We start from the raw sequence: 12,084 nt of genomic DNA, 5'->3' as shown, positions 1-12,084 counted from the left end.
ACACACACACACACACACACACACACACAAATCATGCAGTTTGTCCATTTTGAAGTTTAGAACGAAAAGAGAAATTCAGAGGAAAGAGTTAAAATAGAAGAGCAGATAACTGTGGCTGGCTGATCAGTGGAATAAAACAGATGAGCCAGCCAGCTACTCTGCAACACACTAAAAACTTGAGCCTAAAAGCATAGGATGGAGTCCAGACACCATACAAAAATTTAAAACCTTTACCATGCTCGTCTTATCGTCACGTGAAATAGTGGGCAGACCATCATCTAAATTTGACTCTGCCCTTTCATCACAGTACAAGGTGCATTCAGTTAAAATGTGGCGTATAATAATTTGTATACCACAGGCATTGTTCTCCTTGCTACAATATGAAGCCAAATGTTAGGGGACAGTGTGCTATTTGGAGACAGTCAAGCTTACTTCATCCTGTTGGGGTGACTGTGGTGTGAGGAACAGTATGGTTGTATGGTTTGTTTCACGAATCACATTGTTGTACCTCACTGCCAGCCACACCGTCCCCCCCAGCTGCATGGCTCTCTCTCTCAGCCGAGAGATGGCAGCCTCTGCCCCCTGTAGGTCTCCTTCGCTACCTGGTCCCCACACTTGTTACCTCAGATTCCAGTGCGCTGTGATACCCAGCAGAATGATATCTGCTTCCTTTGCTTTTGAAGGAAGAAAGTTTGTCTTGTGTTGACTGGGTCATTTTCTCTGCTGGGCACATTTGTGGCAGTGCTTGTGAAGCACTAAGGGAATCGGAGCAGATAAGAAACTTTTTTATGTGTAACTTTTTAAGATCTTTTTATAATAATGTTTCCCTGTTATTGAATTTATAAAAAATTCTATATTGCGTATAGAATAGTTATATAAAAATGCACACACATTCCAATGCAAAGTTGTATCAAAATTTCAAAGCACTCAGTCAAAAACTTTCAGGGACTTGCAATTACCATGTTTACTCAACTCTAAGCCGAACTTTAATCTAAGCCACACCTGAAAAATGAGACTCGAAATCAAGGGAAAAAAAAATCCCAAATCTAAGCCGCACCTGAAATTTGAGACTCGAAATCCAAGGGCAGAGAAAAGTTTTAGACAGCACCTCCAAATCAAAACAAAGTTGGTCCATTGTAACATGAGACGCAATTTAGGTTGAATGTTTGAAGATACAGCTACAGTAGTTTGGTTTGAGTTGTAAGCTTAGCAGTTAAGCTTTACCAGGTAGCCATTGCTATGCATCAGGCGCTCCATCCGTATTTATACAGGTACCCTTCCTTTTCGACGTTCTTCATCTGGTTTGAATCGATTGCTTATTTTGCTTAGTTCTGATAAGTGCCGTTCTCTTTGTTATAGGTGTTTATGTCACTCTAAGCTGAAAATGCATTATTGTACTGTGTCATGTGTTGTTTGTCACATTCTGATAATGAGTGTTTATGACCCGTCGCCGCTCACGGCATGGCTTGCTTTTGTGCGCACTACCACCGCTTACAATAAAAAAAGAGAGGAATTGTCTCATTAGCAAAACAATGGCAAGACACTGCTATTTGTTGTTGCTTACACTGCTGCATTCTTTGATAATGATCAACAAGAACCACATAATAGACTGCTTATGATAGAAGATGTTCTGAACTAAAGTTTAGCGAACATTTTTCTCCATTTGAAATTCTTTGCAGATGCCTCTTTACTACATTACACTCTGCACAGAAATTAGAGTCATTTTAGATTCAAAAATCCAGTCAGTTGCCATGCTTCATTTCTGACTGTACACTATTCAGCATAAGAATAATATGAATGTAAACATGACATAATATGTATATTTTTCTGTGTTTGCTGTTGTCTGACTCTAGTTTCATAGTTTTATTAGGCATACAGGATTTAAATGAGATAGCAGCAAACACAAAAGAATACATGGCATAATGTTTACATTCGTATTATTCTTATGGTTAAGAGAATACTGCATGTGATTCACGATTCATAAAAGTTCCTATTAGCAACCATCACAGGTAGGAAAAAATTCAGAATGTAGAGGTGGCCATATTGACATACATCCCAAGCAGTCTTGCCTGTCGGATTTTCGTAGTAGATTTTTAGTGATGACTTCAAGTGCAGAGTGTGTTGTTGTTGTGTTCAGTCCGTAGCAGTCTATGATGCAGCTTTCCATGCTTTTCTATCCTGTGCAATGCAGAGTAGCAACACTTATAAAATAAATGCTTGTTGCACAGTCTGATTTGGAACACACTTCCATGCATTATAAATCCATTGGCACACTTGCAACAAACTTGCGCGTTTTACACCTCTTGTTGGTGTCAATTGTCTGTTGCTTTTTGAAAGCCAGTCTGTGTACATGTGTTTAAACTTGTCCTTAAACAGTTTATTCAAACAGACATCAAGTGGTTGCAAAACTGACGTCATCCCACCTGGAATTACTGATGTCCGTTTTGCTTTTGTCTAATTTTAGTTTTACTGCAGGTGTTGTATGGCCTGCGTACGCATCTAATACCAACAGACTGCGTAAACCAAGCATTGCACCAAGAGAACGGTTCCACACATGCCTAATCCATTCCAGCACCATGTCCTCCGAAAACCATCCAGTTTTGTCTGCTCATGCAATTACAGTTTTTGGAAACACTTCCGATTTCAGTAAAGTCTTTCACTTGAAAACTATGAATGGGAGTAATTTATGCCCATCTGCTGTGCAAGCAAGCATGACGGACATCCGCTGTTTTTCACCCCCTGATATAAGAACACTTATGTCTTTCTTTCCTTTGGCATCAAACGTATAATTTGACGGCATGTCAAAATATACGGGAGTTTGGTCAGCATTTCCTATCTGACCAAGAAGGTATTGCTTTTCTGTGCACCGCCTAATATGAAGTGCTGAAATTCCACACGTTTTTCTTCATAATTTTTCAGCAGCCTCTGTGCAACTGAAAGTCACCTCCAAAGTGAAGAACCCCAGCGCTTCATAAACAGATCAATCCAGCTGTGACTAACCTTAAAATTTTCAATTTTTTGCTCTCTAGCAATTTCATGCGCCTTAATTTTTAAAATTTCGGTGTTCACAGGCAGGAGTTTCTGACGCTGTTCCTTAACAAATTTATTTAAAATCACTTCTAGTGCATGATATTGGTCACACTTTGGCCAACTAAATGCTTTCCTGCAACTTGAACATTCAAATAATTTGTCTCTCTGCAGTTGCCATCGCCTGACGTTTCTCTCATCAATCCCGTATCGCAGACCTGCAGCACGATTAGAGCTTTGTTCCACAAAAGAAATAACTCTCCTCTTGAATTTGGCACTATAATGAAAGCGCTTCATTATGGTTCGCTAGCACCAACAAGCACTTCACAAAATTCCACGAAGCAATAGGTGCCACTACTTGAAATCTTAATGAGCCCCAGCGTATCAACTCACGCAACTGCTAAAGCCTTGTGCATTGTTGGTATTTCTGTGTAAAGAAATTTATTTTTGTTGCTACAAATATTTGAAAGGCTGCTACATTTGAAGATGAACAATACAGAATTTCTATTTACTTCATTGGATAATGTATGAAAATGCAGTGGTCGAAACTCGGGGCAGAGGAAAAAAAGCTTGTCTTCTATCTTTCTTTGTAGTTATTTACTGACACAGAGGTTTTGGTGCCTGTATTTATCTTTGTGCCTGCAAAGCATGCCTGTGTAGTGCTACATATATTTGACGGCAGATGTAAGTTGTGGCAGCACCTACCACCATTTTTCAGAACTTCCGCTTACTTTGCACTCGATTCTAAGCTGCGGGTGGTGTTTTGGATTACAAAATCTGGAAAAAAAAGTACGACGTAGATTTAAGTAAATGCGGTAGGAATATTTACAGTTTCTATATAAGTACAAATGTAAATATTAGTTTCTTCAAAATCTCAAATGTCCAAAAGTTCTTCATGGATTGCTTTGAAATTTGGACACAAAATTGCATTGGAATACTCACATGTTTTTAAATATCTACTGGAATGTATCTGATATGTATGTAATTAAAGTGGGAACATTATTAATATGTAAATGTTTGTTTTTTCAAAATCAGTAATCTCCCAAAGTTCTTGATCAATTGCTTTGAAATTTTGACACAGCGTTGAATTCTAATACATTTCTTGGAAAAAATTGTTACTGAAAATCTCAAAATGTACCTTTCAGATTTACTTTTTACTTCAGATTTTTTCGTGTTACTGTAATAAATGTTTAGACACATGAAATTTTAGTAGCAAACAGGAAAGTTGTATTTATGGCTTATTGATTTATGATTAGATTACAACAGAATCTGAATTTGAAATAACAACAAACAAAGCTCAAGATCAGAGAGAGAGAGAGAGAGAGAGAGAGAGAGAGATGGACAGAGGGGCAGGAGGAAATGGACATAGGAAACAGAAATGAGGATATGTACGAGGGGGGCAGGGGAGCAGTAGGAGATGGGTAGATGGGTGGGTGAGGAGAAGATGATCAGAGAAATGGGGGAGGAGATGATGGACTGAGAGAGAGGCAATGAGGAGGAGATGGACAAAGGAAAGAGAGGGGGCAATGGAGAAAGACAGGGGAGAGGAGGAGATTAGGATGTATATCTAACACCCATACGTATTAGAAAAGTGTGCTCTCTCTTTTCTTTCATTTCCATTTAAGCAGACAGAGTCAAACCAAAGTGTGGTTGGGTACAACTAGTCTAGAATAATTCTGAGCCTCTTTAGGAGCCAAGGTGGAGATTTACAGAGACCTGCTCCAAGCTTTTTGTAAATTTATAGAACTTTAAAATCAGCCACACTTATTTTTAAAAGGCAATCCTTTTCACAAATCTCATAGGATCTCATTGGTCATTTTCAATGGTTAAAAAGTCTTTCCATTTGTGGATGAGCAATGGTATGGTAAGCAAGTGTCTGAAAAAATGTCTTATAGGCTGTCACACCAAGGGGAGTCACCACCTGATATTAAATGACGGCTAACTAGTCTCTTTGCAGAGGCACTAGCGGGTAGCCTAATTTCTTCATGGTGCACCATGTCCAACATTTTTAAATAGGAAGGTCATACAGAGCCTTGCATCATGTACTTATGGTGAAGCCAAGATTGCACTGACATTCTGTAAAACTGTAGCAGACAGGTTTGGTCTGTTCACCATGACTTGTTTGATGTGCAAGTCAGCAAAGTGGCGTCAAATCGGAAGACTCGCACCCGGCAAACGATCTACCCGACGGGAGGCCCTAGTCACATGACATTTACATTTTACCATGAATTGTGACTAAGAAATTTTAAAATATTGATTGCTTTTAGGGACAGGGTTTTCAGACCCCTAAGATGTGGTAAACAGGCAAGCTTAAAATCAAATGTGAGGCCCAGAAACCTTCAAAATTGAATACTATGTCCCTCATATTCAACTCACAAAAGTTAAAAACAGAACATCAACAGTTAAAAAGGTCACATAGACTTTTTGTTGATAAAGTGAAACATGTCTTCTTTATCCATTCTTCTAAGGTGATTTGTTGCATGACTGGAGGGGAACAAAAGAAGGAGAAGTTGTCCACAAACAGAGTACGCTGGTTAGGACTTTCAACTATGAATGTTATACTACTAATAGCTATGGCACAGACATTGACACTTAGGAACTATCTTGAGGACATTCTCGGAGAGGACATCACCAATTCAGTATTTAAAATGATGTGACGAAAGGAAGGACTGTATAAAGAGGGGTCCTCGAAATCCCAATTTGTAGAGCTATTCAGGGATTTGTGCCCCCTAGTATTATTATAGGCCCTTTCAGTGTCAAAAAATGTTTCTGTGCAGGAAAGCTTGTTGTATAGAAATTTCCAGGAGAACCAGGTTTCAAAGGTGTAGTGATATCTCCTGAAATGACATTTACTGCAACTAAGGAGCTGTCTGTGTGCTAAGATGCAACCAGGTGGTGGCTGACCATCTTTTCCAAGGTCTTCCCACTGCAGTTAATAAGGAAAACACTATAATAACTACTTGAGCATGTACGGTCCTTCCTGGGTTTTAAAAGTGGAATTAAAATTTCTTCTCTCCAGGTGTTGGAAATGTGTCTTGGTGCCCAAATACAGTTAAAAAGAACAAGAAACATTCTTTACATCACCGTGTGAGATGTAATATGGTTTAGTGGATCAAATCATGACCATCTGACATGTCATTAGCTGCAGGTAGCACAGAATCCAGTTCCGCTTGGAAGTCCCAACTGTCCATCTCAGTGGCCTCTCTGTCGTGTTGAATAGCTGGATACTGACCAGCATTGGTGGTAACTGTGTTGAAATATTTCACCGCTGTCTGGGCAGTTTCTAACAGGTTGGTCTGGAGACTTTTGTTCCCCATTACAGCAGCCACCTCTCCTAGTTAGCCTTCTGATGGTCTCTCATATGATTTTACTTTTAGTTGAATGGTATCGGTTTTCAGGAACAGTTGCCATGATCTCTTCTTGCTCTCTCTAACAATTTGGCAACATTTCACCCATGTTACATGAAAGGCCATGAGGTTCTATGCTGTTGGTGAGTACATGAACTTATGTAGAGCTGCCTGCATGGCTCTGATTGCAGAGTGGCATTTGTCATTCCACCAAGAGACAGGCTACCTTTTTAGCTGGCCTGAAAACTATGGAATGGATGCTTCAACAGTGTGATGGATTATTGTGGTAATATGATCCACCCATTCATGGATGCTGTCATGGTGCTCAAATACAGCAAAAAAATGGCTATGAGCACAATGGGACTTAACTGCTGAGGTCATCAGTCCCCTAGAACTTAGAACTACTTAAACCTAACTAACCTAAGGACATCACACACATCCATGCCCGAGGCAGGATTCGAACCTGCGACCGTAGCGGTCACGCGGTTCCAAACTGAAGCGCTTAGAATCGCACGGCCACACCGGCCGTCCTCAAATACAGCAAAGTGGCTGTCAGTGACCAGTCTGCCCTACTGAGCACACATAGTGGCAGCTTTCCTTTGAACACCATTCTGTCTGTCAGGTGAATCCCTATCAGGACACTTCCTGCATTTGAGTGTGAGTCATTGACCACTTGCCATTGAGCCATGTGTGGAGAGTGATGGAGAGCATACCAAGAGATCGATAGCAGTGAACAGCTCTGTTGCAATGCTGAAGTCCATGCTCTGCCAAATATTCAACAGATATGTATCGAATGACGTTATGAGGCTCTTGATTGCGCTGCCCATGGGACAAGTGGTTGCAGAACTGCAAAGCACACTGCATGTGCTAAAATCCCCATATAGGAGGAATGGTTGGAGGAGACGCATTATGAGTTCTGTGAGAGCTTCTTTGTATAGCATTTCATTTGGGCACTGGCAGAGGGAACATATTTTCATCCTGTGATGTACGTGTGCCAGTACTGTGACTGCTTGTAAGGTGGTGGTTACAGGGAGAGAGAGGAGTGGTATACATTGTTTATGAAAATAGTCACCCTCCTTTAGCTCTCTCTATGCCAAGTTCGTCAATTTTGTGGGCAATGCGGCTACATAACTCAGGGGTGTGAGATAGCTTAAAATGTGGAGACATACAAATTGGTCATCCCTGAGTTAATAATGTTTTGTTCTGGGCCAGAATATTTTGGGCTATTGTTTTTCTTCATCCTTACCTTGAATTCCGGGAATGGAGATAAGGCTGTTTTACAGAAACATTTTTTATTGTCTTTTTCTGTTTGCCATGTTGGTATGTTATTCTTATTGACAGTTGGTTCTGATGCCACCACTATTTCACTTGTAGGAAAGCTTGATTGTTCCATTGATAATGCAAGTTTGTAGGTACATTTACAATTGCAGGTTGTTGTGATCTGTTCAGCTGTCAACTTCTGGGAGCCAATACAGTCTTATCTAAGGGCTGCTTAAAGGCAGAGGTGAACGAGTTCATGAAAGTGAGTGATTGTGTGTTTTTAAGAGTATGAGATGCATTTAGTACTTTCATTCTTGAATTTTCTTATCTTTGTTCCAAACTGTATAATTTTGGCAGCAGTTGACACACATGCATGGGGCAGTACATTGAGTACCTGGTTCTTGGGCTGAACCACGTCTTCCACACATTGCTTAACCTTTGGAAATGGCGGTGGTATGCGCCAAACATTGGCACTTAAAGCAAAGTGTAGGGTGAGGTACAGCTTGCCCACAATAAGTCGACCAATCACGTGGTGGCTTTCGGTTACAGCAGGAGGTGTCCTTGCCTCCACCTTATGATTGTTGAGGGGAGAGGAGTAGTGATGTGAAGGCAGCATCAACTGCTCTTACACCACCACCCTTAACATGTGTATTCTAATACTTCACTTCCAGGCAAGTTTAGAGGCAGCTTAATGCTAGCAGCACTCAGAGAAAAGCGAATATCTTTCATCCATAGCTGATTTTCTCTGTTTCTAGCAGCACCAGTAAAATCATAAAGTTGTCATGGTCAAGCTACACGTTAGGCCTACAACTAGAGTGGATAACTCCAGCTGCAATTTCAGTAAATGGGAAGTCAGAATAAAAGATCACATCTTCTGAAGCTCACCATTTACTCTTTTCATGTAATTCCTAACTGTGATGACACCTTCACTTTCTTTAGACACTGGACTCGCATTCGGGAGGACGACGGTTCAATCCCGCGTCCGGCCATCCTGATTTAGGTTTTCCGTGATTTCCCTAAATCACTCCCGGCAAATGTCAGGATGGTTCCTTTCAAAGGGCACGGCCAACTTCCTTCCCCCTCCTTCCCTAATCCGATGAGACCGATGGCCTCGATGACCTCGATGTCTGGTCTCCTTCCCCAAAACAACCAACCTTCACTTTCTGATTCCTGTTGCTGTTCTTTGACATACATATCCACGATATCACATGTTGTAACTCACTCACAGAAATGTAATCCAGTGTGCAACTCACTGATGATGGAACACTCACCAAGTGATTTGGCATTTAAAAATTTACTCGGCTAGCCCTCATAGTTTCAACCAGTGTCCTGTTACACAGACTCTTTATGGATTGAAGTTGTGCCGTGAGTTTCTCAAAGGCTGTCAGTACGTATGTAGGAAGGCTACAATGTTGCAGAAGTATCTTCCCCATGTTTCATTACAACAAAAAGATAATCTACCACAGGATATAGACTGTTACTACCACTGCTTTTTCTTGTATTGGCAGGCATCTGATACGTACTTGTCAGATGAGGTCCTTTGGGGTTAATACTGCCCAATCAAGAACCTGAACCACTAGGAGTGTAGCAGCTAGAAAATCATGTGTCCACCCAGACAGAGTCCCCACTTACCTGGGTAAAGTCTTAAACAACTAAGGTGCAGTAGATTCCACAGGGTTACCTGCTAGCAGCTGTTCCACCTCAGCAGCTATCCATATTGTCAACACACAGCTGGCCTTGAGAATGAGTTTTTTAAGTACAGGTTTGTAACATCCTTGCTGTCTGGGCTCATCATTCTACTGTCACGCCTCACAGTAGTCGCTGAGGAATGCCCAGAGCTTACAGTGCAGTTGGCCGGCAGTGCTCACCAGACCCTGCTTAGAAAACCTGGATTTGCCAAACCTGTTCCCAACCAATGAAGACCAACGTCCATGAGGTCCCTGCCATTTAGAATGATGCAGGAGGCACATGTAGCTTCAACGATACCACAGATTTGGTGAGCATTACCATCCAGAAGGTATTGAAGAAATATTGCTGCTATTACGAGACCCCTTACATAACACGTAGGCTTTGCTTGGCATATCTAATGCAGCCTTCATGTAATCAGACATGTTTTGGAACAGGAGTGACTTCTTTTAGACTTGAGTGTATCCTCCATCTACCTTCACCCCAATCACCACCACTTCTAGCACATGGTTATTGATGTCCATTTGGAGTGGTATGTGAAGCAGGTACCTTACAATGTGTCAAGGAATGGTGCAGTTGTCATGTGGCACATTTAAAATGTGACTTGTTGATAGTCTGTGACTCAGCACCATTATTATCTGGAATACAGAGATTTTGAATTGATCTGTAACAGTATGGCAGTAATTTAAAACAGAATTCACTTTAATTATCTAACACTTAAGAAGTTATAGACATTGTCTCCATTTCTCCTCCTTTCTTTTTTCTCGTCCTCTCACTCCTTTTGTCTTTTAATTTTTTTTTACATTGCAGTAGTTTTCATGAACGGCATATATTTTCAGCAATGGAGACTTTTCCCCTACTTAGCATCGAGCTTTGCTTTCAAGATTTTTGCAGACTTTCTTGGACAGGCTCTTGACAACCAGCACCCAAAGGTAAATTTTTACTGCAATACTCTTTTTCTCTACACACTAGAAATTAACATAGAACTGTCAGATTCACTGCATAAGTATCAAGAATTATTAGGTAATTATTCATACTGTGGAATATCTTATTGTGTCTTGTATCCATTTTCATATAGGATATCATTGCAGCAAAGGAGCTACAACAGATAGCATCAGTGGGAAAATATCTGGTAACTAGTGTAACGGTTGATGGAACTCAAGAATGCCGAGAAGCTTGTGGTGGCCACGGTTACCTTAAAGGTAGGCAGTTTGGAGAAGACACAAAGATTCCAGCATTTAAGGATGCTAATATGCGGAGCTAAATACATTTGTAATTCTGCACCAGTAAGGAATAAAATAAAAACAAATTGAGGTAAAGGGTAGTCACCATTGTAAATCTGTGTCCCATCAAATTTGGGACAGACTGCTTGAGCTTCAGAGACAAAAGACATCACACTCTCTAATTAGCCATATGAACTTTGATTTAGACAATTTTCATCAAAAAGAGATGGTCTTGCAGAATGTGGTTCATCACACAAGTCAGATTTTCCTTCTCAGAAATGAGAAAACCATTTCTGTTCTGACCTCTCAGAAAATGCTTCCCTCCCATTTACAGCCTGTATTCTTCTAGTGGCTTCTGCAGTGCTAAGTCCTCAATTAAACTCAAAGAGTAAAATGTGTTGGAAGTGTTCATTTTTCTCTACTTGACATTCCATTCTGATTATGTTCAAAATGACCAAAATAAGCTGTTAACAATATACAAGCTCCTGTAGGTGACAATCAGTCTTGAAACTGAAGAAAAACAAAGATTTGAAAGAGGCCAGCAGAGGGCAAGGCTACTGAAGGATTAGTTGAATGGGAGTGTGATAATGGAGGATGAGTTGAATGGGCATTTTTTACGAGCACAATCCAGAATAGTTGGTTCTGCAGCAATAAATCCAAAATAGTTGGTTCTCTGGTGATATCATGGACACTGATGCAGCTGTTGAGCCACTGCAGTTCTGGAGTGCACCATGTTGATGAAATGATTGAGTATGTGGTTAGTCACATTTTGGATAGACATCTGCCAGTAGTCATACTACACAGAACACTGCATAGCAGTTAGTACACAGGGACTTTAGTAAAGTAAGTTACATCTCACACTGTGCTAAGACAACTGTGCAACAAGAGTGGTGCATTGCCACAAGAGGGCAAGGTGTTCCTGCAGACAACAGTTCTATTGTGATGCAAATAATATGTGTATCACAGTGTGTGAGTGAAATGGTGTGGCAGCTGGAAACTTTCTGAGAATTTGAAGTGTACAGGGCAGCTTAATTTTTGTTGGCAAAACTTTTAAAAAATTAGAGGCATGGAAAATTAAGCAAAGCCATTGTTCTCCTGCATGACAACACAACACTCCATACAGCTTCCTGTGTGAGCTGAAACCAAGAGATGTTGAACGGCCTTTGTGTGTTTGTGAATAGTTGCTTCAGGGGCAAAAACAGAAGGGATTTCTGCTTCGCATTGTGATTGGGGATGAAAAATGGGTTCATTATGATAACCCTAAATGCAAAAAATCGTTGGGATATTCCGGCCATGCTTCCACATTGACGGCCAAACTGAATATTCAGTTTTCTCCTCCGATTGCGAAAACATTCTGTTGGCACCCACCCACATAGGGAGAAATGATCATCACGATAAAATAAGAGAAATCAGGGCTCGCACAGAAAAATTTAAGTGCTCGTTTTTCCCACATGCCATTCAAGAGTGGAACTGTAGAGAGACAGCTTGAAGGTGGTTTATTGAACCCTCTGCCAGGCACTTTATTGTGAATAGCAGAATAA

At 40.7% G+C, this 12,084-nt stretch overlaps 1 protein-coding gene across 3 annotated transcripts in view; it reads left to right on the top strand.

Annotated features, from left to right (window-relative positions):
* LOC124560828 (peroxisomal acyl-coenzyme A oxidase 3-like) overlaps positions 1 to 12,084 on the top strand; it is an 86,343-nt gene that overhangs the window by 58,271 nt on the left and 15,988 nt on the right. For all 3 annotated transcript variants that reach the window (XM_047130932.1, XM_047130931.1, XM_047130934.1), the window contains 2 exons: positions 10,160 to 10,252; positions 10,399 to 10,522. In XM_047130932.1, the coding sequence (XP_046986888.1) occupies positions 10,160 to 10,252; positions 10,399 to 10,522 (217 nt within the window). The remainder of the gene's footprint in view (positions 1 to 10,159; positions 10,253 to 10,398; positions 10,523 to 12,084) is intronic.

Source organism: Schistocerca americana, chromosome 1, assembly GCF_021461395.2.
Source record: "Schistocerca americana isolate TAMUIC-IGC-003095 chromosome 1, iqSchAmer2.1, whole genome shotgun sequence".
In the NCBI taxonomy this organism is placed as follows: Eukaryota; Metazoa; Arthropoda; class Insecta; order Orthoptera; family Acrididae; genus Schistocerca; species Schistocerca americana.
This window is presented reverse-complemented; position numbering and strand designations above follow the sequence as displayed.